General features: G+C 41.8%; 1 protein-coding gene across 2 annotated transcripts in view; it reads right to left on the reverse strand.

The window, feature by feature from the left end:
• Nucleotides 1-293: 293 nt before the first annotated feature.
• TMPRSS9 (transmembrane serine protease 9) overlaps nucleotides 294-27,459 on the reverse strand; it is a 108,368-nt gene continuing 81,202 nt past the window's right edge. The window contains exons 6-20 of one of the 2 annotated variants that reach the window (XM_069977969.1): nucleotides 26,613-26,654; nucleotides 24,405-24,518; nucleotides 22,393-22,564; nucleotides 20,131-20,405; nucleotides 17,731-17,867; nucleotides 12,798-13,140; nucleotides 12,201-12,372; nucleotides 11,840-12,111; nucleotides 9,966-10,102; nucleotides 9,445-9,877; nucleotides 7,105-7,218; nucleotides 4,520-4,691; nucleotides 4,102-4,367; nucleotides 3,183-3,319; nucleotides 294-494 (exon numbers count right to left, since the gene is read on the reverse strand). In XM_069977969.1, the coding sequence (XP_069834070.1) occupies nucleotides 348-494; nucleotides 3,183-3,319; nucleotides 4,102-4,367; nucleotides 4,520-4,691; nucleotides 7,105-7,218; nucleotides 9,445-9,877; nucleotides 9,966-10,102; nucleotides 11,840-12,111; nucleotides 12,201-12,372; nucleotides 12,798-13,140; nucleotides 17,731-17,867; nucleotides 20,131-20,405; nucleotides 22,393-22,564; nucleotides 24,405-24,518; nucleotides 26,613-26,654 (2,933 nt within the window). In that variant the 3' untranslated portion in view covers nucleotides 294-347. Of the gene's footprint in view, nucleotides 1,352-3,182; nucleotides 3,320-4,101; nucleotides 4,368-4,519; nucleotides 4,692-7,104; nucleotides 7,219-9,444; nucleotides 9,878-9,965; nucleotides 10,103-11,839; nucleotides 12,112-12,200; nucleotides 12,373-12,797; nucleotides 13,141-17,730; nucleotides 17,868-20,130; nucleotides 20,406-22,392; nucleotides 22,565-24,404; nucleotides 24,519-26,612; nucleotides 26,655-27,459 lie in introns of both variants that reach the window. The other variant, XM_069977967.1, reaches the window with a different exon arrangement.

The raw sequence follows: 27,459 nt of genomic DNA on the forward strand, positions 1-27,459 counted from the left end.
GTGTTATGTCTCCTTGTGTCTGTTCAGTTTTTCTCAAACACAAAGGTGCTGTATGCTGATCCTTGTTTCTGTGGCATATCCCTATGAAAAAAGTGATTTCTCAGGATTATGTTAGGGCAAGGTCTGTCATCATGTAGTCTTTGTAACACAGGGAACCTAGATACATTCCTACTATCAGGCACCTCTCCCTTCAGCCTTTTATAGATGAGTTTAGAGGCTGTTGAACAGAAATCAATATCCGGAGGCACTTGCTGTTTAATAAAATATTTTACTGGTTACAAACTTGCTTAAACTGTATAGACTTTGTACGTGCTCACTGCATTCTGGTTACAGATTGTTAGAAGGCCCTATCTGTTCTGAAATGAATCCTCCATGTTGTATCTTCTCAGGATCCTGACGGAAGCAGACACGGACAAAATAAAAAAGATTCTGATTGAACTGTGTGTAAATGTCAATTCTGGAATCCTTTGCAGCCGCACATTCATACAGTTATTCTAGAACAAAATATCACATCATTTATTGTATCATTTGGCTGGAGGCTGCTTAATATCACTCTGCCTATGAATAGTTACATACAGATCTGTGGTTTACACTATGGCAATCGCATACATAGAGTAATTCCAGTGCATAGGCTGCATTTCATGGCGCTCTCTAATATATGCTGTCTAGTGGTATACTTGGTTATTGCTTGCCATTAGGAACCATAACTATGTATTATATTGAAGTCCGTCTTATTTTATAACACCAAGATATGGTTCAGGAAAAGAATTTTGGAATTTGCTTTAATGTTGCATGTTTTTTAGTTTTATACATGCAACCTTAATAAAAAAAAAAGTTACAGTTTAGGAATTTCCTTTCTTACTCATATATCTTAATAATCCTTTATAGTATTTCTATCTAACACTGACCTTACTAGCAAATAAATATCACTTTAACCTCTGACATATTTGAGTTATGTAAAAAAAAAATAGTATAGGCTCAGAATCTTGTTTTGTTACAATGTCATGATATTTTGTTGTCATAGTAGCAGGTCACATTGATTCATAGAAAATATAGTCTACATTTTCCGTTTCAGATGTATGAGTGATCAGGGCAGTAGATTGTCCTTTGTCCTTACGGTTGCGCTGCCCTCACTTCTTTAAAATATCCATTTGGTTATGTTGGTCTGCCTCTCCCTGAGTTGTAACCCTCATAATCGTAAAGTCTGCCCAATCCAGGTACGAACAGAGGTTATCCTCGTGTAAACTCCTGGAAAGTATGGTCTTGCACAGCCATAGCCCCAACTAGTTATTCCAGCTAGAAACCATCGACCAGATGGTTCTCTACATGCTAGAGGTCCGCCCGCATCACCCTGCAAGAAAGAGCAAAAAAGTTACACTGTATCCTGTGTGGCAAATATTCAGAGACCAGGGCCCAGATTTATCCAACTGGTATAAACTTCCCATAGCAACCAATCACTGCTCCGCTTTCTGCTCTGGTCAAATAAAAGCTGAGCTATGATTGGTTGCTGTGGGCAGGTTTAGGAGAATGACAGTCAGACATTGGTCCAGGAAGTAGATGCACCATGAAAGAAATCTTAAATTGTATTATTATTAGAATTTGGAGCTGGAAATGGGAAGATCAGTTGCCCTGTAAAGTGCTCTGCACAAAACACAGCCTCATAGTCAGGTGCTGTAGAGGGCTACAACTTCTAATGATCCGACTTTAGGGTCATAAAATACATTAGGTAGTCAGTGAGATCTGTCAAGACAAGGTTAAAGTGGCCAACCAGCAAACCGGATCCTCCAGGTGGTTGATACAGGTGGTGATACAGTAATGTACCTCAATAATAGGGCTTTCTTACATGGTCGTGATAGTTAAAAGCGAACGCTGATCTGCTAAATAACAGAACCTATTACACAGCTCGAGAATAGCGTGACAAGAGCTGTGTGTGTGTATATCTATCTGCATTCTGCTCATCAGGCTGCAGGTTTAGAAATCTGTTCTATGCCTCTCTGCCTCATGTGCTGGGAAAAGCTAGATCAAGTCCAGTTATCTCCCAGTTTCCCAGGACTGGATCCATACATGTTCTGCATAGCGTGGTCTACAGCACTGGACTTTGACCCAGGAAGTCTCCCTGACCTTCCAAATTATGGCAGATCCACTTCAGGCTGGGGCTTGCATCAGGGGACAGGACTGTGGAGGTAATCTCTTCATAGCTGAAACTCCACTCTCCCCGGACAGAAAGTGCTGCTATACTGTGCCCACATCTGCCCTGCTCATTCCTCCCAGCAGTCTCTGTCAGCCCTTGTGTTTCCCATCCTCTCCGTTCCTGTACTTATTACTGAACTTAATGTACCTGCACTTACCCTATGCTACACACACTGCTGCTATAATGTGCCTGCACTTACATACAGCCATTCACATTGCTGTATAGAGAAGTTTCTGTCACTGTCCTCCTGCACAGCTCTGTCATTCTCACTTCCTGATTGGTCCATGCTGAACACACACACCCCTTCTCCATTGCTGTCATGTGATCACACAGACCTCTGACAGCAGCCCTCCTTCTCTTGTCTATCCTGTTGAACTATTCTACTGCATTATGGGGATCTGCATCTCTATCTGCTGCTTTTTTTTCAGGTTTATGCCTTTACTATACATTATACTCAACATGATGATGGCTATAATGTGCAGTAACTTATAATATAACATATTCAGCTGTTTCTTATTATTTGTTTCATCTGTTTTACATGTTGTTCAGTAAAAAAATATTTTTTGGGGGGGCATGGAACAAATTGTCTGCATTTCAGTGATTTCTTATGGTAAAATTTGCTTTGGTTTAAGAGTGGATTTGGATTTAAAGCATGGTCCCGGAACAAATTATGCTCCTAATCCAAGGCACCACTGTATATGTATTTCTATTTCACAATGTTACAATTCCCTTGTGTTGCTTGAAACGCACTCTCATATATGAATCTGTCCTGGTTCTATATGTATTGCGGGCACTGAATGGCTGATCGGTGCCGAGGGTCAGCCACCCGCCAATTAACAGCCTATCCAATAGGCTACCAATAGTTTTTTCCTGGAAAACTTTTAAATGACTATAAACTTTACTTGTACATGTGTACACGCACTACAGATTCATGTTTGAGTGTATATGCATTTAAAAAAATATATGTTAAGAAGAAAATGTTAATACTTACAGAGCAACTGTCAACACCGCCTTGCATAAAACCAGCACAAAGCATTCTGGGGCTAATCTGAATGGGATAGAATTTTTTACAGGTTTGGTCCCCTACAATAGTGACTGAGGCCTTCTGTAGCTGCCTGGACATTGGACCTGAAATGTACACAAGCAAATAAAACATAAGTGCTTTGTATATTTTTGAAGGGATCATGTGAGAGATGGGCCACTTTTTCAAACTTGCTGTGCCGCTCTTGCTTCTCTCCGCTGCAGGAAACGAGCGCCGGCGGCCTGGGGATATGTTCTGGCAGCAAGGGCAGGCTGGAGGAGCTGTGCCCTGCAGCGGGAAGAGGCAAGAGCAGCACAGCAAGTTCAAACAGCCTCACGGTCCTGCCTCTCTCTGTCTCTGCTGCAGGGAACACCTGTTTGGAGCAGAGATTCCCCTCACTATGAAGGACAACATCTGGTATAACACTAACAGAAGGATAAACGTGGGGACCCTCCATTGTCCAATTGCGATTTTTTTTCTTTCAAATCAACTGGTTCCAGAAAGTTATAAAGATTTGTAATTTACTTCTATTTAGAAATCTCCAGCCTTCCAGTACTTATCAACTACTGTATGTCCTGCAGGAAGTGGTGTTTATTTTCTACTGCTCTCTGCTGCCACCTCTGTCCATGCCAGGAACTGTCCAGAGCAGTAGCAAATCCCCATAGAAAACCTCTCCTGCTATGGACAGTTCCTAACATGGACAGAGGTGGCAGCAAAGAGCACTGTGGCAGACTGGAAAAATTGCATCACTTCCTGCAGGGCATACAACAGCTGAAGTACTGGAAGACTGGTGATTTTTAAATAGATTTTTACCGATCTACAGTATATAACTTTCTGACACCAGCTGATCTGACCAAAGTACCAGTTTGACTTTTTGCAATCTGATTACCTCCTTCTTTAGTAGAGCCCCAGCCTGTAATGAAGCATTTTGTTCCCTCTACAAAGCTGTGACTGGTGTCTGGGAGGCAGATAGGCTTTATTAGATTTGTGAAGGTGAGGGGTGAAGGCAGCTCCAGCAAAGCCACATCATTATCCAGAGTGTAGACATTGTAGAAGGGGTGTTTGTGGATTCTGAAAATCTTCTCTACTCTTCCCTCCACGCCATTGAGGAAAGGGGTTCCCAGATAAGCTGCCCACACCTTGGGGTCACTGTAACTGTTAGAAAAAGAGGAATTATAACATAATCAAACACTAATCAACAATTCCTTATTTATTTTTTCTCTGATTCTACATGAATACAGTACTTAGTCTCTCACACATCCCTTCTGTCCTAGTACCCCATACAGAATGGCCCTGTAAATAACTACATGTCAAAGCAGTGGGCAGCCGACAGAAGCCAACGGTCTGAGATCAGGACAGCTCCACATTTGTGTTCCTTTCTCCGCAGCCACAGACTGACTTGCCATGGCCATTCTCCACGTAAGGAACCACTGCCACCAACTATCTTGTTAAAAGGCAATACAGGGGCAGATCCACAATCTGAAACAAAGAAAGATGACTGTGAAGGTATTTTTTATAAAAAATATTGATAAAGGTATTATCTGAATAGGTACAATACATGCTAAATCACCATGAGACTAACAATTCATTCTATTCATGTTTTACCTTTTAAGTTTCCTTCTTCCAGAAAGAAATACTGTGTGTGCGCATTTCCTTCCGTATCCCTCTCCTTTCCGAGACGGCCCTTACAGGCTGTATCTGCAACACTGTAGCTTCTTTGTAATGCTGGGATGAATAAATAAAGGTCAAGTTGCCGATGACCTCACTGTGATGAATCCTTCTGGCATTGCAAAGTTGCAGATAGGGACTTAAGAGGAGGGGGGGGCTGAGAGAAAAGCTCACACACAGTTTTCTATGTCTTTAGCAGAAAGCAGATCAAAACTGAGGGAAGAAGACAGAAAAGGTAATGACATGTATGGAATGAATTGTTAATCTCCAGGTGGGGGACGATTCAACATATATTTTACCTAATCGGATAACTTCTTTAATATGACAAGATACAGCGACTATAGACATGGTTTAAATCATGCATAATCTGTGTAATAAAGTAATTTGGCAGGGCCTTTTAACACAGGCCAATAATCGCCCAGGAGCATTGCCAGAGATGCTAAAACTGAAAGCCATCATGCCAAGGAGTGGAAAACGCCCAATTCTTGGCTGATCACATCTTTCGGACACTCTTTACAGTTAATTGCTATCGGCTGCACATCTTCCTGTGTAAACAGGCCGATAACAAAGGGAAACTGACAGCACAGATATAGCTTCTAGATCACACAAGCAGTCCATACATACTAAGTGCATTGCTGTGTGATCTGGCATCCCGCTTTTTGGCTTTCCTGTCCTGCTCTCTGGCTGCCAGCAGCATCTTCAGGCCGCTGCCTCCTCCAACTATCAATCATTCAGGAGGAGACAGGGCAAGACAGCAGAGCACAGAGAGCGGGATCACACAGCAGCAGTCCACTAGGTAAGTATGAACTGCTTGTGTGATCTGGAAACTGATAGCACAGATTTATATACAAGTATCCTATGTGTACATATATCCTATATGCATATCTTTGCTGTCAATTTACATGGCAACACAAATGATACAGGGATCCTTCGAATAGCCCAACCGTTTGATTACTGTGCCATATAAAGGCACTCTGAAACGGGCGCCAATCTCATTGAACAACACTCAATTGCATTCTTGCACAACCCCATGTTGAGCCATGTAAAAGGACCTTTAGCCTGTGTTCACACTGTGTTAGCTGTGTATGTTTACTGTATGCTATGAATGTATGGACAAATACTTATTAACCAACATAGACATGTTTTATAGAAAAGTGCATCAAAAAAAAAATTGTACTGTGCGTTTTAAAAGTGTCTAGGTTAAAACAATTGATCAATAGTTAACCGGTGGGTTGCCGGTATTCAGCACCCCTGCCAATCAGCAATTCGACACCCACACTACAGTGAGAACAGAGCAGGACGCGGTTGGCTCTGCTCCCTGTGTAGTGGTGGCACTGCTGTACTGCAGCCTTAGTTACTATTGAGGTCAGGCCAGTCAGTCTTTAATAGAGATGAGCGAACTTTTCAAAAGTTCGTTCCGACCGGACTTCCGGATTTTTAAAAAAAGTTTAGTTCGACCAAATTTCGGATTTCATAGTTTAAAGCATCTATATGATACCCCCCGTAGTGTATTTGGTTGAATTTAGGGCTCTACATGTCAGTAACATCATTATCTTTTCAATATCTCAAAGTCAAATTTTTTTTTTTAGACTTTAATATTCACCATTACAGAGTCTATGCAGGAAATTCACCATTACAGGGTCCAGCAATAGTCATTTGAGGCCAGTACAGGAGCAGCAGTAGTCAACAAGGAGGCCAGGCAGGAGCAACAGTAGTCATGCACGAGGTATATATTTGTGCCTCAGGAAAACACCTATGTCATATACACTCTTCCAAGGGTCCAACTATAGTACCTGTATATCTGTATAGCACATTTTTGTTCTGTGCACCCTTTGCTCTCCTATGCCTAATCGTTTTGTCACTGAAGAGCTCTGTGCACTGCTAACAGTCTCCTTCCTCTCTCTCTGCAGACTGCGGCGTCCGGTCATGTGACCGCTCCTCTTAAAGCAATACCAACATCACACAGTGGGTGGGCTAGTGCAACATCCCTGCTGATTGGATGTGTTCCAGGCATCATGGGAAAGCGCTTTTCCCGGCCAGAACACGTCCTGCTTTCTAAAATGGCGGCTGCCATTTTAGAAAGCAAGAAAAAAAATAATTTCGGAGTGGACTTCCAAAAATCCGAATCCGACCGGACTCAGACTTTTGGAAAAATCCGAACCGGATCCCATACCGGCCGAACCGGTTTGCTCATCTCTAGTCTTTAAATGTCTCACACACTCACCGCAGTTTTGCTCATCTGATCCATTATTGCAGTCTGGAATCCCATCGCACTCTGGATTGGTTTTGCTGATGCAGAGTCTGTTGGAGCATTTGTAGGTGGAAGCCGTGCACGGGACTGTGAAAATGCACAGATCACTTTCAGTTACCAGTGGAATAAAGCAATAAAGCGCACCATATTATGGCTTGTTTTACACAGGACTAGTTGAACTCTTTAAAAGGAAGGTGATTTACATATTTCTAGAGGGATATATTAGTTATCCTTTTTATTCCCGCCATCTTGGTCTGATTGCTCGAACAGTTTATTCCAATTACAATACAATACATTTATATTGCAGTGTCCTGCAACTGGCCAATCTGTGACCTACCAGTACAGTCTGTGGCAGAAACAGAGATCCTCAGAGGGCCCCTGGCTGCCAAGGACACTGACTGACACCCAATGATTGCATTATGGAGGTGTGGTTTGTATCTCTGACAGGACTAGGTAGGGATTTGACAGGTGTTGGTTCTGCAAGGATATTGTCTGTGGCATCAAGGGGGTTAAATGATTGTGAATATGTGTATTGACTGCAGATGTTACCTATTCAGTGTATGGGCCTTATAATTAATATATATCTTATATATTAATATATATCTTATAATGAATGCCAACCCTCCTGCTGCTTACCAGAGACATACAACATGTAGTAAATGTCCAGTCAAGATTTTTTTTCAAAATGTTTAATCAGATCTATATTTAAACCTTCATATAGGGAGATGGATGGAAATTTATCTGTTCACAGTTTTAAAGACATTAACTATAGGTATGGTGATAATAATTTGGTCTTTCATAAGTTTCGTTGGCTTTGACTATGGAGAAAATGAGAAAAAAAGGTGGAGTATAAAACCTAACTTTTGTTCATTATTTCTTCTGAATTACATACCCAATGTTCCCCCATATTGGCAAGAACACTGTCCTTACAACCACTAGCAGTTAATGTCTGTATTGATTGGTATCATGTACCATCTCTCTGATACAGAGGTTGTATAGTATTCCTAAAGTTGTCTGTATATTTTTGTCTTGCATAGTTTTTTCTTTTTAATCAATTTAATGGATAGTTTTAAAGCAATATTGAATAAAAGTAAAGTTTATACTGTGCCTCCTCCCCACTTTTTACATTGTTTTCCTAATTAATAGTAATTACAGTATGTGCTTTAGGTTAATTGGGTGAACCATACTTTCATTGTTCTTATTTTTGGGTTTAAATGTGCTTCCTCTTCCCCTCCATGTCAGTGACAGGAACTGTCCAGAGCAGGAGAGGTTTTCTATGGGGGATTTGCTTCTGCTCTCTGGACAGTTCCTGTAACAGACATAGGTGGCAGGAGAGAGCACTGTGTCAGACTGGAAAGAATATGCTGGTTCCTGCAGGACATACAGCAGCTGATAAGTACTGGATGACTGGAGATTTTTAAACAGATGTAAATTACAAATTTTTACAACTCTCTGACACCAGTTGATTTAAAAGAAACACTTTTTCACTGCAGTTCCTCTTTAAGAGACACTTTTCTTCTGGGTCCAAACAGGGACAAGGCCTCAATATAAAAAAGGGGGAGTGACAAAGTGTGACACTGTGCTCTACCAATATCTGTCTCAAAACTGATAAATCTGGTGCATTTGAAGACTGTCTACGCTCTTTGCGCATAGAAAGATTTGGTGCATTTGGGCTAATAAGTTTGCTTGATATTGCACCAAGTAAGGATATTTACAAGCTATCATCAGCTGTAAGGTACACACGTGAAGAAAAGGACATAAACTTCCCTGGAAGAAAAGAATAAAGTAGCTTAGGACAATACCTATTCAATATAATGTACTAATAATTTGCACTGGGCTGTTTACTTATGTGTAGAGATGCGCACAACTGGAGCATGCTCGGGTCTGGCCATAGGCTGTATCCATGTTTTCTTGCACCCCCTCCTAAGCTACATCCAACTTCTTCAGCCACAGTAATCAAATGCGGAATGATTGGACCTGAGCATGCTCCAGTTGTGCTCATCTCTACCTGTATGTATAAGATCTCATGACATCCACTGAATGAAACCACCCAGAAACAAATGGCAGCAATAGGATATTATCATTATCATTATTATTATTATTATTATTATTATTAAAGCTCCCTTAATTCCAGAGCGCTATACAATAGATAGGCAACAGGCAGGAACAATACAAGATCAGAAAACATTACATGAAGGCAAAAGACAGACTGGTACATGGGGGAAGAGGATACACAATACAGTTCTTTACGTTGCATTTTCCCGGCCAACATTCCCATTGGGGTGGCTGAACACTAATGCTGTTTTCACTCACCCGGTCTTTGGGTGGGTCTGGGAGGCTCAGTGATCCTTGATGCGGTTGTGCTTGTCTTGGCAGTAGTTGTTCTCTTGCTTGTTACTTTTGCTGTAGTTGACTTTGGAGTACTTTTAGTAGGTTTGATTTGGGATGTAGTCCTAGATACTGTGGTTGTCCTTCTCCCTGTGGATGTTGGTGGTCGCACAGTGGATGGTCTTGTGGTGGTCACAGGAGTTGTAGGAGGCATAGTTGACCTGGGCAGGTTCATACCACTATCTGTAGTCCTTAATACAGGAGCCACTGTATCCAGAATCCAGTCTTTAAGTTTTGTTACTCTACTATAAACCCCTGGTTTTTTGGCCTGAGCACAACCGATACCCCAACTTACAATGCCAGCCAAGAAGAAAACACCCGGGCTCTCTTCACATGCCAGGGGGCCCCCAGAATCTCCCTTTGAAACACGAAAGTTGAGTGAGTAGACAAGTTATTGTCACTTCATCATACTTAGTTTATTTCTGTTGTCTACATTAAAGCCTTACCTGACAAGAGTCCACTTTCCCATCGAGAAATCCTGCACAGATCATCCGCTCTGTTATTGAGAAGTTATAAAGGACACTGCAAATTTTCTGATCAATGATCCCCACAGAAGCCTTCTGCAGAACCTCTGGCTTAGACACTGCATAAAATATAGCATAAACGAGAGACCGCACAGATATACATATGGCCCAGATTTATCAAGCTGCTTGAAACCCACACTCTCTGATTTTCCGACAGCAACCAATAACAGGGCAGGTTTTATATTTTAACGAACGCAGGTAAACTGAAACCTGCGCTGTGATTGGTTGCTGTGGGACTGTGTGACTTTTGGGCAGCTTGATAAATCTGGGCCACTAAGTCTACTTTCAGAGTTTTATCTGCTTCCAACATCATAGTTTCTTCTTCACTTTTATATATTGCTGTCCTTATATACAACATAATAACAGCCTATTCATTTTTTTTTTCCAGATTTTATTAAGATTTTCAAATATAAAAGTAACGAAGGCGCGAACAAGCAGTTGTTACAATAACTAAAGGGGAGAGAAATATAAAGGGGGGGGGGGATCAGTAGAATTCTGGGAGGTGGGGGAAAGGGGGTTAGAGAGGAGGTAAAGGTAGAGAAGCCAGAAGAGATATATATTCTGCTGTGTCTGTAAATTGATCCCAGTAGCACCATGTTCAGAATAATCAAGAGGAACGACCATAATAACAGTGTATTCTTACCATACCACACTCCCCTGGGGTCTTACTGCAGCAGGAGGACCCTGGAGGAGTGTGGTGAGCTAGAATGTATATCATATAAGAGCAGCAATATATAAAAAAATGTAAGGCGGCACTCTAGGAAATAGTGAATAAAGCAGTGAATTTATTCACCCATCATGTGCAATACAATGTTTCAGTTTCTCAATTAAACCTTTTTCAAGCAACACATACATACGCATGTGTTGCTTGAAAAAGGTTTCATTGAGAAACTGAAACGTTGTATTGCACATGATGGGTGAATAAATTTACTGCTTTATTCACTATTTCCTGGAGTGCCGCCTTATCTCTATTGTTTTGTGGATCTATGTGGAGTCGGGGTCTGACTTCATGGAGATAGTGCACCCACTTGAGCTATTGCAGCACAGTGCCGTCTACACACATCATTTGCTATTAAAAAATTTTAAGTGTCAGAGTACCCCTTTAAGATATTAAAGCTAAGTTCTGATAGGTTGCTGTGGAGAAAAAACAGACAGAGTGGATGGAATAAATCAAAATGTGAAATGGATTTTGTGAAAACGAAAAGAATTCAACTTTCCACAATTCACTGGTGAAGTTCTTTTAAGGTAGGTAGTAGGTAATTTTTACATGTAAAAGTCAGTTATTTACTGTGGTCTACTTCCATGTGCTAAAACCAGTGAGCTGTGTTTGTGTATGTCCTCAGTAAAGTTTTCATGCAAAGTCACGTTGTCTTTTTTGAGCGAGTCACGTTTGTTAGAAAATTCATAGAAATATTCTAGAAATGAACCTCTTTGTAGTGGTTTATATGAGTGAAAACCTTTTATTTGTTCCACTGTGAGTTTAAGGGGAGCTTGATAAATCTAGGCCTATGTATTTCTGTATTTGGTTCATTAACCAAAAGGCATACACAATAATGATCAATATACTAGAGATGAGTGAGACTCCAGCATGCTCCAGTCTGATCGTTCAGCACTCAATTACCGGTGGCGTAAGAAGTTGGATGCAGCCCAAGGGGGTTCGGGAAAACATGGATACAGTCATAGGCCATAGGCTGTCTCCTTGTTTTCCTGGACTCCCTAGAGCCTCATAAAACCTTTTCAAATGTCAAACAATGCGACCTGAGCTTGCTGGAGTCAGACTCATTTCTAATTCTTACCATTGCCTTCTTTGATGTTGCCCCATCCTGATATCATGCACTTCCAACCCGCTGGAAACTTCTGCAAGGCCGATGGGAGACAGACAGGCTGCACATACTTGTTAAAAGTTAGAGCACTGGATAGTTCTACCACAGCTACATCAAAGTCCAGGGTCAGAGAATTGAATTGAGGATGCTGGATTACTCTTTTCAAGCTGACCTTTACCGCCATTGTATCAGCTCCACTTAGAGCCGTGGATCCCATGTGAGCAGTAATTTGGTCCAACTTTGTTCTAAAAACAAGAAGAGAAATTTATACTTAATAGTTTTTTTCACTGAAACTTGTAGAGTACCATACTATAATATGAGCAAGGGTACTCACTGGTTGAAGCAATGAGCAGCAGACACCAGCCATCGATCCCCGATAATTGTTGCCCCACAGAAGTGATGTGGCCCTTCTTTTAGGCTTGCTTGCCATGGTACTTCTCCTCTGACAGCATCAAAACCTCCTACTATTTTGTTGGGTTTTGTCAGGCCGGGGCGGCTGCCACATTCTGAAAACATTATGATTGTTAATATGACTTAAAAAAATATAAGCATTTGTTCCATTGTAACATCTAATAATTCCTCCAAAAATTATACTGTGCTGATCTAGAAATTTCATCGGATGATTGATGGTGAGCCAATTGTTCCCACAGGAAAATCAAACATTTAATAGGTGATGTGTGAACAGCGGGAAATGTACAATTGTCAGATAACAACACAGTATGTTAGATACTATTTTCTATTGATTGTTTTAGGCTACTTTCCACTGCCTTACAATGCATTCTATTGTCACGCTATCTCCAAATATCAGAAGGCTGCTGCATTCCAGTCTGCATGGCTGACTTCTCATAGAGTAACCTTACAGACCTCAGCTCATATTTATTAGACATCAGATATTTAGCTTTCATTTTTTTCCCTTTTGTAGGCTACATACCTTGAGGTTTGGATGTACTGAGAGGTTTCTGGGTTGGTTTAGCTGGCATTGTACTGCTGCCTGGTTTAGTTTTAGTAGTGGAATGTTTAGTTAGCGGTCGTGCAGTTGTCACTTTGGGGTTGGTTGTCTTCTTTATGTTACTGGTGGTGGTAATCAGACTTGTGTGTGATTCCACTGGAGCCGGTACTGAAATGACATCCTGGATCCAGTTCCGCACTTTGCTCACTCTCACATAGACGCCAGGTCTTCTGGCTTCAGCACAACCCACCCCCCAGCTGACAATACCTGCTAAAAAGAATCTACCTGCTGCCTCTTCACAGACCAGAGGACCCCCAGAGTCACCCTGTAATGACACATAATAATAGGAGATAATATAGTGATCCATATGGCTATTATAAATTGCATAACGTAAATGTGCCGCTATGCCTAATAAATTTTTTTAAAATCCTCTGATCATCCCCAATGTGTAGATCCCAGTGGTGCGGTCCATTTTTCAAACCGCTGCCCGTTTCCTGCCATCTGCACCCATTTCTCGATCTGCAATTAGGGCTGCTCGGTTAGTTGGAAGTGGGCCTAGCACCTCCACTTCACCGATATCCCCTCCCCTCAGTAATGCACCTCCTACAGAATCAAGTCTGGCCGTGTCACCATGGGGAGAGGATATCGTTGAACTGGGGACCTCCAATGCACCAAGCAGCCCTATTTTCAGATCATGAAACCGGTGCAGATGGTAGGAACCGAGCAGCGGCTTGAAAAAAGGGCTGAGCCACCGGCATCTACATATTGGCATTGATCAGGTCATATATATAAAAAAAAATTAAAGTGGTACATTTGCTTTAAGATGACATTATATTACATTGTGAAATACATGTGAAATCTGTTAAAGTGTAAATCAAAGTGTTACTGTCTATTTTATGTTGTTCTTAGTGATCTGAATGTAATTGTTCGGCACTCCAAGCACTGGCTGATCTATCTCCGCTGTTCATGCATCAGCGCACATAGGGATCAGGGTTCCAGGGCAGACCCTGCTTGTCTTACAGTCCCATTCACACCTAATCCTGCCCGCCTTGGCTTACTATACAAGTAACTTTTTGTGTTTCCACACTAACTGCAAACTCTCACATATCTCTTTCCCTGTCTTCTTATGTCTCCAATCATTCACAAACCTCTCATAACTTTCATATCTTCTTCCTAATACCCAACACCTTTTACCAGCGCTGTTACATCCTAGAAGAAGAATTTCTATTAAATAGCTGCATGTTATTTGATTTTCCATTTTTCTATTCACAAAGGTGCTTGCTGGCTGACTCCTCTTTTTATGTGACAAACACCATGACCTTAATAAATAGGTACAATATATAAGTGAGTGTGGCATATCCAGTTATTATCATTACTGAGTTGTAATGTGCTTATTCATTGTTGCATCTGTTGTTTCTTTATTGCCTGGTGAATACAAGTGAGGGTTGCTAGAGATTAGCGCAATTGGAGCATGCTGGAGTCCGATCATTCTGGTTTTGAATACCAGTGGCTGAAGAACTTAGATGCAGTCCTAGGGAGTCTGGGAAAACATCTTTACCTACCAAACTTCTCCTATGTCACAATCCTTACCTACCAAACCTTCTCCTTTGTCACTATCCTTACCTACCAAACCTTCTCCTTTGTCACTATCCTTACCTACCAAACCTTCTCCTATATCACTATCCTTACCTACCAAACCTTCTCCTATGTCACTATCCTTACCTACCAAACCTTCTCCTTTGTCACTATCCTTACCTACCAAACCTTCTCCTATATCACTATCCTTACCTACCAAACCTTCTCCTATGTCACTATCTTTACCTACCAAACCTTCTCCTATGTCACTATCCGTACCTACCAAACCTTCTCCTATGTCACTATCCTTACCTACCAAACCTTCTCCTATATCACAAACCTTACCTACTAAACCTTCTCCTATATCACTATCCTTACCTACCAAACCTTCTCCTATATCACTATCCTTACCTACCAAACCTTCTCCTATGTCACTAACCTTACCTACCAAACCTTCTCCTATGTCACTAACCTTATCTAACAAACCTTCTCCTATATCACTATCCTTACCTACCAAACCTTCTCCTATATCACTATCCTTACCTACCAAACCTTCTCCTATGTCACTAACCTTACCTACCAAACCTTCTCCTATGTCACTAACCTTATCTAACAAACCTTCTCCTATATCACTATCCTTACCTACCAAACCTTCTCCTATGTCACTATCTTTACCTACCAAACCTTCTCCTATGTCACTATCCTATCCTGCCAAACCTTCTCCTATATCACTATCCTTACCTACCAAACCTTCTCCTATGTCACTATCCTTACCTACCAAACCTTCTCCTATATCACTATCCTTACCTACCAAACCTTCTCCTATGTCACTATCCTTACCTACCAAACCTTCTCCTATGTCACTAACATTAATATACCAAACCTTCTCCTATGTCACTATCTTTACCTACCAAACCTTCTCCCATTTCACTTACAAACATTAAAAAGAATACGACCAAGAACAGACCCTTGTGGCGACCACTTGTAACCAGACTCTGCTCAGAATATACACTATTACCAACGACTCTCTGATATCTATCCTTCACCAACCACAAATCCACCAAACTATACAGGGATTAAGCTCTAACTATCAGCTTTTTATGGGGAAACTGTATCAAAGGCTTCAAAGGAACTTCGTCTTTCGAGTCTCCATGCGAATATGCCATGACATCTGATAACATGCACTTGTGGGTGATTTAATATTATGTAAAGTAAGACTTTTTTTGCAAAAAGATTTTTTCTGATGGATATTTGAAAATAAAGAATATATAACAAGCATTTTTTGGGGGGGGGAAAATGTCTGTGTCCCTGCGTTATTAATGAATATGAAGATTATATCGGGTAAAACAAACCGTTTTAAAGGAAACTACACCCAAAGTGTATTATATGGTGGATATCTATATACTAGATTTTTTTGATGCTTAGATTTTTAATTGTATTTTGAGGCATATACAGTGGTTTGCAATAAATTAGAATATTAACAAAAAAATATTTTTTTCAGTATTTGAATTTAAAATGTGACCTCATATATTCTATAGAGTCGTTACATACAGAGTGAACTTTTTCAAGCGTTTATTTCTGTTAAAGTTAATGATTATGGATTACAACCAAGAAAACCCCAAAAGTCAGTATTTAAGAAAATTAGAATAATTAACCCAAAACACCTGCAGTGGCTTCCTAAGTGTAATAAAGGGTCCCTTAGTCTGGTTCAGTATGCAACACCATAATGGGGAAGACTGCTGACTTTACAGATGTCCAGAAGGCAGTCATTCACACACTCCACAAGGAGGGTAAGCCACAAAAGTTCATTGCTAAAGACGCTGGCTGTTCTCAGAGTGCTGTATCAAAGCATATTAATGGGAAGTTGAGTGTAAGGAAAAAGTGTGGTAGAAAAAGGTGCACAAGCAACCGGGAGAACCGCAGTCTTAACAGGATTGTAACGAAAATGCCATTCACAAATTTGGGAGAGATTCATAAAGAGTGGACTGCTGCTGGAGTCAGTGCTTCAAAAGCCACCACATACAGACATCTGCAGGACATGGGCATTGTTGCATTCCATGTATCAAGCCACTCCTGACCAATAAACAACACCAAAAGCGTCTAATCTGGGCCAAGGAAAAGAAGAACTGGACTGTTTATCAGTGGTCCAAGGTGCTGATTTCAGATGAAAGTAAATTTTACATTTCATTTGGAAAACAAGGTCCCGGAGTCTGGAGGAAGAGTGGAGAGGCTGTACACAATCCAAGCTGCTTGAGGTCTAGTGTGAAGTTTCCACAATCAGTGATAGTTTGGGGAGCCATGTCATCTGCTGGCGTAGGTTCACTGTGTTTCATCAACAATAAAGTCAACGCTGCCGTCTACCAGGAAATTTTAGAGCACTTAATGCTTCCCTGTGCTGAAAAGATTTTTGGAGATGGAATTTTCATCTTCCAGCAGGATTTGGCACCTGTCCACACTGTCAAAAGTACCAATACCTGGTTTACTAACCACAGCATCACTGTGCTTTATTGGCCAGCAAACTCGCCAGACCCTTAACCCCATAGAGAATTTATGGGGTATTGTCAAGAGGAAGATGAAAGACACCAGACCAAAAAATGCAGACGAGCTGAAGGCCGCTATCAAAGCAACCTGGGCTTCAATAACACCTCTGCAGTGCCATCAGCTGATCACCTCCATGCCACACCGCATTAATGCAGTCATTCATGCAAAAAGTGTTCCGACCAAGTATTGAGGGCATTTACTGTACAGACTTTTCATTTGGTCGACAGTTCTGTGTTAAAAACATTTTTCAGTTGGTTTTATATAATATTCTAATTTTCTGAAATACTGACTTTTGGGTTTTTCTTGGCTGTAATCCACAATCATTAACTTTAACAGAAATAAACGCTTGAAAAAGTTCACTCTGAATGTAATGACTCTATAGAATATATGAGGTCACTTTTTGAATTGAATTACTGGAAAAAAAAATTGTTTATATTCTAATTTATTGAAAAGCTCTGTACATTCATTCTAAGTGTGAACATAGCCTAACACTGTAAAATCAGCAAGGGGCATGGTAAGACCAGATTTACTGTATACATTCATTTAGGGTGCATTCACACGTACAGGATCTGCAGCAGGCTCAAATCTGCCTCATCAGATCTGCTGCAGATCTTGTACATGTGAATGCACCCTTAGATGGAGTTTAAATTTCATGCCCTCCCTGCAGGAAAAAGAGAACTATTTAGGTGCTTAAAAATGAATGTCAGTTGCAGGAATACCTTATCATAGCAGAACACCATACATTTCCAGGAGTTATAACAAATACACTACATAATGCAAGCTTTTAATTTAGTCTTACCTGGCATGAATCAATTTTGCCCTCCAGGTAACCTGCACAAACCATCCTGTCTGTGACCACATTGCTGTATAAACTATTGCAGAGTGTTTGATCCAATAGGGCCACTGTAGCCTTTTGCAACACTTCAGGTTTCACCACTGAAATCAGAAAAGAATGCAGTTTGCTCATTTTACTCCCAAGTTAATCTTAATCACAAGCTCAATATTTATTTATAGCTGACAATGGAGCAATTTATGGAATATTTCTTGGTAAATCTGGGATATTATGTAGTTTATATTGCATTAGGACTTCACGATTCATTGTTGCATTAGGACTCCATCATTATAGAACGCAGTCTATAAATACTGACAAAAGGGACTGGGCGGGCAGTCCAGGCACTGGGAAGTATATGGAACTGAGGCTGCTTCATACAGTCAGTGCCTGACATTTTAGATCATTAGGTCCCTTCCCTGCAATCTGATGTTCACTGCCTATTGTTTGGGGAAATCCATCTGTGGTAATGGCTGGATCCAGACTGAACACAGAAGAGGGAGGTGGCATGTGCTATGGGCAGGAGACAGAGGGAAAGAACCTAAAACAGCTTGGGCTTTGTGCCTGCTGAAGAGAATGATGAAATAAATGTGCTTATAATTGCCCCTATACCTTGTTACATTTTGCCTTCTAAAGCCACCTATGTGACTGGCTTCACACTGCCTTAAAATCTTGGGAAAATCCCAATAAAAATGCCAGTGGCCAGATGTTTGCTAGAAGTCAGTTAATGATATGCCTTACACACATGGTGACATTTATGAGGTTTTTTGGCAGTTTTTCTAAAATGCAACATACTGAGAGTGTGGCCTTTTTTTTTGGCAAACTGTGGCATTTGTTTCTACCATAGACTTCAATGGGTTCTGCTTGTCTCAAAAACGCCATTGCTGTGTGTATGGTGTTTTTTTCTGGAGTTTTTGTCACCTTTTGTGGTCCAGCAACTAGGTCATATCACATGAGAGGAAAAAATAAGTTCGGCACACAAAAACACCTAAACCATAAAAGAGCTCATTCACACACAAAAAGTCAAAAATACCAGAATAAAAATGCCAGAAGCTACTACATACTCCACTGTGACTTTTCCCAAGGCAACCCACAAACAGTATGGTCTACATTATACAGTGGTACCTTGGTTTAAGCGTAACTTCTTTTAGGTTTAGGATTTTACAGTTTTTCAAAATAGTGACTTGGTTTAAGAGCATTGCTTTGGTTTAAGAGCTCCCTGTACCGGGTGGGAGCGCGAGTTGGGGAGGGTTTTTGGTCTGCACAGGGTGGTCTACAGCACTGTACTTTGAATCAGGAAGTCTCCGCCACCTTCCAAATCATGGCAGACCCACTTCAGGCTGGGGCTTACATCAGGGGACAGGACTGTAGAGGTAATCTCTTCATAGCTGTCACCCCCTCTCTCCCCGGACAGAGAGCGCTGTATGTATGTGCCCACATCTGCCCTGCTCATTCCTTCCTGCTCCCTGCAGTCTCTGTCAGCCCTTGTGTTTCCCATCCTCTACATTACTGTACAGTAACTTATAACATTACATATTCTGCTGTTTCTGAATGTTTGTTTCATTTGTTTTACATGTTATTCGGAATAAAAAAATAATTATTTTTGGGGTATGGAACCAATTGTCTGCATTTGTATGATTTCTTATGGGAAAATTTGCTTTGGTTTAAGAGTGGATTTGGATTACAAGCACGGTCCCGGAACGGATTATGCTCATAATCCAAGGCACCACTGTAGTTTGTTGCGGATACAAATTCATGGATCATAAGGATTTATATAATTTCTGTTTATATGACTTTCCAGTATGGGTCCAAATCATTTACCAATTGTACTATTAATGGAAAACTATCAGCAGGTTGGAAGCATCTAACCTGATGTGTCCCTATAGTGCATGGAGCGCTGAGGATGAAGGCAATTTTCTTACCCAGATCTTTGGCACTGCTTCTGTGTACTTTAAAATGTAATCTTCCGATCCACCCCAGGCTGCCCCTTTAAATATATTGGAGCCCCCCTCTGCCGCACAGTTATGCTCAGCCAATCGCGGCTGAGAACAGTTATGACGCGGCAGAGGGGGGCCGGCATGAAGGACGGCAGGAGCAGGTCTGCTGGCCTCCCAAAGTTTACATCACTGTCAGAAGACAGCGGACGGGGGTCAACACCAATCAGGTATGTATAATGCACTACACTTCTGGGTCCACGGGCGGGGGGTGGGGAATACGGGGAAGGGGGCCATTCACATACATAACATACATTGCAAAGTTGTATAATTTTGTAATGTGTGTTATTTTGTGAATAATTTCTTAGCGCCGCACTACCCCTTTAAAATGTTATTAGCCTACATGATAACAATTTTAGCATATGGTATATCTTACAGTTGTCCTCTTTGAGGTAGCCCCATCCAGTAATAATGCACTTCTTTCCCATAGGGAAGACATGAGTGGAGGCTGGAAGGCAGATTGGTTGGGTATATTTGCTGAAGCGTAATTCAGACTCCAGTTCCAGTACAGCCACATCATAATCTGCAGTGTCCGGGTCATACGAAGGATGCTTTACAATGCTTTTGATGGAGGCTTTCACTGTGCTGCTGTCTGAGCCACTTAAAGATGTGGATCCTATGTAAGCCACCCATACAGCCGGATCCTGAAAACTGCAGAGTACTTTATATTTAGTATAATGTGAAATACAAAGCAAAAAGTAATTAAAGGCAAACAACCACAATAAATATATACAGCCTGATGGATACTGTCCCACAGCTTAGGCAACCAAGTCAGCGCAGACAATCTTCATTCACATTCATTACAATGAGGAATTTTATTGGACTTACCTGGCCGATAAAGGCCGTTCAGGCTATAATCACTTAGTAAAATAACGCATGTTTAAAGGCCAGGATAAGCTGGCATGCCCAATGTTGGCTGATCATGGTCTTTTGAGATATTAATTGGGGCCAATTTGTGCAGCAACAGGTTGCAGCGCGTCTCTATGTGTAATGGGAGTGGCGGTGGCAGAGCGCCACTGACCTCAATGGGCGGCCCGAATGATCTAAGGCCCCTCCCGCTACTCCCCGCTGGCTGTCTGTGAGTGTTATAGCACATTGCAGTGAGTGGGAAATGAGGAAGAGGCGTAAAATATATATTATTAAAATGTCCTCATGATTGTCATTATTTTATCTTATATTATTTTATCTTATATTATTTATGTATTGATTTTTTAATATGCATTTACTATTTGTCTAATTTTATTTATTTGTAATGAATTATTATTTATAATATTATTATATAGTGTACATAGAGGGCCCTATTATTTTTCTTTTTTTTTTTTCCAATTAAAGGGAATCTGTCAGCTTCCAGGCCCTACCTAAGGTACTGACAGTTTGCTGTAGCATGCAGTCCCCTAGTAAGCATGGTATACTCTGGCACACCTCACCACTCCTTCCTTCTCCCTTCTCTTCATGAATAATCAATGCTGCCCGGCCTCCTGCTCGCTCAGCGGTCAGCCAGTTCAGCCAGTGTCTCTGATTGCAGATATAGTTGAATCTCTGACCCGAAATATGTTGGAGCTGTGGTCTATGGGTAACTCTCCAGCAGATCATTTTTTGGTTCAAATTCCTGTTGAAATTGAATGGATGGCCGCCATTTAATAGCAAATAGTTGCCGTTATTTTAAAATAATGGTCGTTGTTTTAAAATAATGGTAATTATTTGTCATTAAATGATGGCCATCCACTCAATTTCAACAGTGTGTGAACATAGCCTTTCTGTATTTTTATTCCACTCCTGGTTTTGGTGGCAAAAGCCTTAACAATGATACAATACTGAGAAAAAAATAAAGACCCATATTTTATTTCCATCAGGGAATATGAACCAAAGGATGAAGACTAGTGTGTAGTCTGTAGGCTAGTGAGTTACCCCTAGACCATAGCCCAAATACATTTGGGTTCAGAGATTCAACTATACCTGGAGTGTTTCTTTTAGACATAACCTGCCTGCGGGGGACTGATCTGCAATCAGAGACACTGGCTAACCACTGAGTGAGGAGGAGGCCGGGCAGCATTGATTATTAATGAAGAGGAGGAAGGAGTGGTGAGGTGTGCCAGAGTGTGACACAAACAACACTTTGACATTTCATTACAGTAGGATTGTGCATAATCCGCTGCACAGACAAATTAACAAAAGGCACCGTGCTTACTAGGGGACTGCCAGCTACAGCACACTGTCAGCACCTTAGGTACGGCCCAGGAGCTGACAGATTCCCTTTAAAGATAAACAATCACAAACAAGCGCTTTTGTAAACAACCTGAAATCATTCACCATATTACACGGCAGGATAGTCCATGTACGATCGTAATTATGATCATTCGTATGTAAGTATACGAATGATCGTAATAACAAACGGACCATCTGTACATACACCGAAAGATTTGCGAAGATATTATGGGCAGATCAAAAGATGACGAGAGGACGAGAGAATGAATTTACGTTAGTCATTTGATTATTGAATGCATACATTTGCCTTTGCCTGACAGCAGACTGCACCTGACAGTGGGAGCATATCAGTTATGTCCTAGAAATCTGCACCAACAGTTATTTTAACAATGAATAAGCAGTGAAATTAAAAGAAAAATCCAGCTTTACTTACTCATTAAAGCAGTGAGCTGCTGACACCAGCCACTTAGTACTTATTATGGTGGCACCACAGAAGTGTTCATTGTTCTCTCTCAGACTGACCTGCCATGGAAACTCTCCCTTTGAAGCATCGGACCCTCCAACTATTCTGTTGTTTTTTTGCATTGCAGGTCGAGTACCACAATCTGAAGAAGCGGTAAGGAGGTGGGCATAAGTAAACAGTCACCATTAAATAGTCAACTGAGTAGGTCCTTTTATACTACCTGATTTGTCGACCACAGATGGCCGAAAATGAGCACTGATTAGCAAGATCAGCACTCATTTTCATTGCCTTTACATGGCACGATGGGCTGCACGAACGATCCATGTATCATTTGTACAGCCATGGAAAATGATGGTACATGTGCTGCTGCTGTGATCTGGTATCCTCTTCTCTGTCTCTCCCATCCAGCGGCTACCTTCATGCCCTGTCTCTCCCATCTGTCGATCATTGTGAAGTAAGCGATGGTGTAAAGATACAGAGGCTTGATGGAAGAGCCAGATATCAAGATGTCGGATCACAGCAGCAGCGCACTAGGTAAGTATGTACTGCTGTGTGATCTGGAAACTAACAGCATGGATAAACGCATATGCATGCTTTCAGTTTGCCTTTATCGTTATTGGCCTCACACCCCTGTTTAGGAAGATCAGCGGCTAACATTTATACATTTTAAAGCTTGCTTTAAAGGGGTAGTGCGGCGGTAAAAAATTATTCACAGAATAACACACATTACAAAGTTATACAACTTTGTAATGTATGTTATGTCTGTGAATGGACCCCTTCCCCGTGTCCCACCACCCCCACCCGTGTACCCGGAAGTGTAGTGCATTATACATACCTGATCCGTGCCGACACGCGTCCGCCATCTTGTGCCAAACGTCATCTTCGGCCGCTGAGCCGCGATTGGCCGAGCACAGTTATGCTCAGCCAATCGCGGCGGAGCAGCTGATGACGCGGCCGGCACTCGGGAAGAACGGAGGTGTTCGGGCAGGCCGGCTGAAGATGACGTTTGGCACAAGATGGCGGACGCGTGTCGGCACGGATCAGGTATGTATAATGCACTACACTTCCGGGTACACGGGTGGGGGTGGTGGGACACGGGGAAGGGGGCCATTCACAGACATAACATACATTACAAAGTTGTATAACTTTGTAACGTGTGTTATTCTGTGAATAATTTTTTACCGCCGCACTACCCCTTTAAAGGCACGATCAGCAGAGAATCAGCATTTTCCCACTCCTCTGCTGATCACTGTCACTTTTACACATTTCTTGCAATGCTCCTGGCCGGGCCAACAATCTGCCCATGTAAAAGGTCCTTAAGGTCACTTTCATATCAAATTCCCATACTTCTATATCTAAAAGAAAAGCAGATCTTGGCACATAGCAGAGGAGAACTATTCTCTAAGAAAACATAAGGGAATGTTTACCCTCTATGTGCAACAATCCAATCCTCATTTAGATGTAAACAGACATTCAGAAGAGGAGTTTGTGATGTGTAAGGGGCCTAAATGTATAATGGAACTTTGCAGATTAGTAAATCAGTCTACAGACAGACCAGGCAATACAAAATATCTAGCATACATAAATTTGGGTACAATAAGTTACATTTATTGCACCCAGTGCACTGATCTGCCTTGGCCGGTCCGCTCTGTTGATATTTATTAGAAGGGTCAACTGGAGTTAATATAAAAATGGAGCAGAAGATGAAGGTAAGAAAGGTAAGAGAGAGAAATTGGACGCACCCCCAAATTTTTGCTCTTTAGGGAGAAAAAATTTATAGAAGTCACTGTCTTATTTTCAAGGAAGATACAACAATCTATCTAATAAACATATACAACTATATGGCATACATTTACTCACATTTATGCATTCATGTGTGGGAAAATTTGGGGTATAGAGCGCTTTCATAATCCTAACACTGTGGTTATATTTGCAATATTGTCTGTGGCCAATTTTTAACAAATTTTCAAATGCAAACTCACTGCAGTTCTTCTCATCTGATCCATCTTTGCAGTCACGAACACTGTCACATTCTGGGTTCTGTTTTACAATGCATTGGCTGTTCTTGCAGGCAAATACTTGAGGTGGACAACTTCCTGTCGAGGTAAGAACATGGCAGCAGCAAATGAATAAAGAGGCAATAATTACAGTACATGAGGACAAAAGATTAATGAAGAACAAAGACTAAAGGCACTATTACACCAAGCGTTTATCCTCCGTTACAGGCAATAATCACTTGGTGTAATCGTTGCCTTTTAACAAGAACTATCAGCCAACATGCATGATGTTGGCTGATCCTTGTCTTTCAACATGCTCAAAAATACTATAATGATAGTCATTTGCTGAGAGAGGGCATCAGACCGCCGCTACCTCCTATGGGTTCCCCGGACGATCTTTAGCCCCTTCTGCAGCTCCTCGCGCCCCCGCGCCCCCCCCCCCCCCCCCCCACACACACACACTCTTACGAGGAGCAAGCAAGCACTGACCTGACAGGTAGGCACTCGCTTGCTTCTCAAAATAGGCCCGTGTAATAGGGCCTTAAGAGCTGTGTTACACAGCTTGACTATCGGCGCAAATGATCTCCAATCTACCAGATCGGCGCTGGTTTACAGGGCCATTATAAGGATCAATAGTGCAGCCTTTTAACGTCACACAGGAAGGTGTACAGAAAACTGATAATTTTAATGCCTGCACAAATGATGCGATCAGCCAATGAACAATAGAATTCTTGTTTGTCGGCTTATCGCTGGAACCCTCGATGCTGATAACTGGCCTTTGCAAAAAGACCCTAAGGGGCCTTTTACATGGGACGACTATAGGCCAGAAGGGTTGTTAGAAACGTGACGGCAAAATATTTGCCGCAGATCGGTGAGATCGGCGCCGGTTTAACGTTCCTTTACACGTAACAACAAAACAAGGGGACAGGCTCCACGAATGATCCTTGTATAGTTTGAGCAGCCATAAAAAATGACAGCACAGATATTTATATAGGATATGTACAGTATTAATCCTTGCATTCAGTTTTCAGATAACACAGAAATGTATACTTACCATCCGGACTGCTTGTCATCGAGCATCTGACTCCCCCGTCTTCAGCCAGCTGGTGGACTGGAGAGCCAGATACCAGATCACAAGCAACACACTATCTATCTATCTTGTGTCTCACTGGTCCACCAATATAGAACCAGTGAGACACAACACGCTGACCCGCTCCTTTTCTGGATTCATCTGTATCTGACAAATCCCTTGTGAATAACATTTTCAGTCAAACTCTCAGAACCCCCTACATTTATACAGCTCTCAGGGTATGCTGGGAGTTGTAGTTTCTGAGGCCACAACCCTATAATAAATCACTGTGTGCAGAGGCTCCTGGTGGCTGTGGCTGACAACCATCAGCCCTGAAGGTCCAGCAATACATCTGTCTACAGTTATCAGAGCATTGTACTACAACTCCCAGCATATCCTGAGGGCTGCAGACTGTCAGTAAATGCTGGGAGTTGTAGTGCCTGCAGCTGTTGTAGTTGGGTCCTAGGTGCATTATACACTGGATGCTTTATGGAAGATCACTATACAGAGTTCTGTGGGGGCTCAGTGGGGGCTGCTGGTGGCAGGGAGGAGAGGCTGGGGGTGGCAGGGGCGGGGGGAGAAGCTGGGGGTGGCAGGTGCAGAGAGGAACGGCTAGGATGAAAGGGGCAGGGGGTGGCAGCAGCATCACTGCGGCTGTTGTCCTGGGCCAGCCAATACCCCCCCCAGTGCTGTTGAGGGGCCAGGGGTGAGCTTCCGGCACATGCAAACGGTTACACACCGGGCCGGAGGCTCACTGCTGCAGTCCTGGTGCCCGCACTTCTCTCCCTTCCTGCTCGTCAGCTGACATGTGACATCATCGCGCCAACGGCCTGCGTGGATTATAATGGGGCAATCTCCCTGGGCCCCCCTGGAGTTCGGATCCGGGGTGGTTGCCCAGATTGCCCTCATTATAATCCGCCCCTGAGTATATCCTATCTACATATCTGTGCTGTCAATTTGTCTTTATTGTTATCAGCCTCACAAAGAGGCATAACTACCGCCATAGTGGCTGCTATGGGGCCTGCCACATCAGGGGGCCAGGTAGCACACTCCTGCAATTCATTCTGTCAAGCCCTCACACTTAACAATTGTTTAAATTCATGAACTTTTTGTACTTGTCTTACCTGACTTTAGACCTATAGAGTAGAAGGATAGTCCTTTATTATCTGCATGTAAATCAGGAAAAGGAAAAAAACTATTAAAACAAAACCTATGTAATGAAATTAATAATAATAACAATAATAATGACATATTTTGGGACATTCACAAATGGATTGAAATGAATGCTGGTGTTGGCAGATGGTAGGGACGTATTCATATTGCCTTGAGTAAGGTATAAAAGTTGCAAATAAAAGGCAGGTGTTTCCATGGTGGGTACACACTGATGGACATTTTATGCACAGCAAGGATACTTTGCAGGAAACACGCACAACATTAGATCATCAGTTTATGCTGGGTATACACCCTGGGGCCACCCTGGTGTTTCCCTATTTACGTCCTAATGCTCGCAACAGAGTGAGGACCTTAGGGGCTACGTATCGGGGTGGTTTGACGCTCTCCCCACTGGGGGGCACCCCTTGGTAACAGGCTTACTTCTCTGGAGAGAGGGATATCTGGCTATTCCCGTGATTTGAGACTCACAACTGAGTCTCCACGGACCTCTTCTTTGAATATTCAAAATTTGTAGGGGCAATCAATGGTCCATAGGTCCTTTATTATAGCTGCCTAATCAGATTCTTTGACGTTAAACCTATGTCAGTATGGTATCATATAATAACCAGTAAAACAAATTGAACCAGTGATTTAAAATAATCAATATCATAAAACTATTGGCCCCTGTTTAATGTATAGACCAAGTGAAACTGTTTATTAAAGGGTTCTGATTGATAACATACAGTGGCATTTGTTCCATAAAGGCCCCATTGTATTAAAAAACAAAACAAAAAAAAAACAAGATTTCCAGGAATTTTA

This window comes from Dendropsophus ebraccatus, chromosome 7, assembly GCF_027789765.1.
Source record: "Dendropsophus ebraccatus isolate aDenEbr1 chromosome 7, aDenEbr1.pat, whole genome shotgun sequence".
Taxonomy (NCBI): Eukaryota; Metazoa; Chordata; class Amphibia; order Anura; family Hylidae; genus Dendropsophus; species Dendropsophus ebraccatus.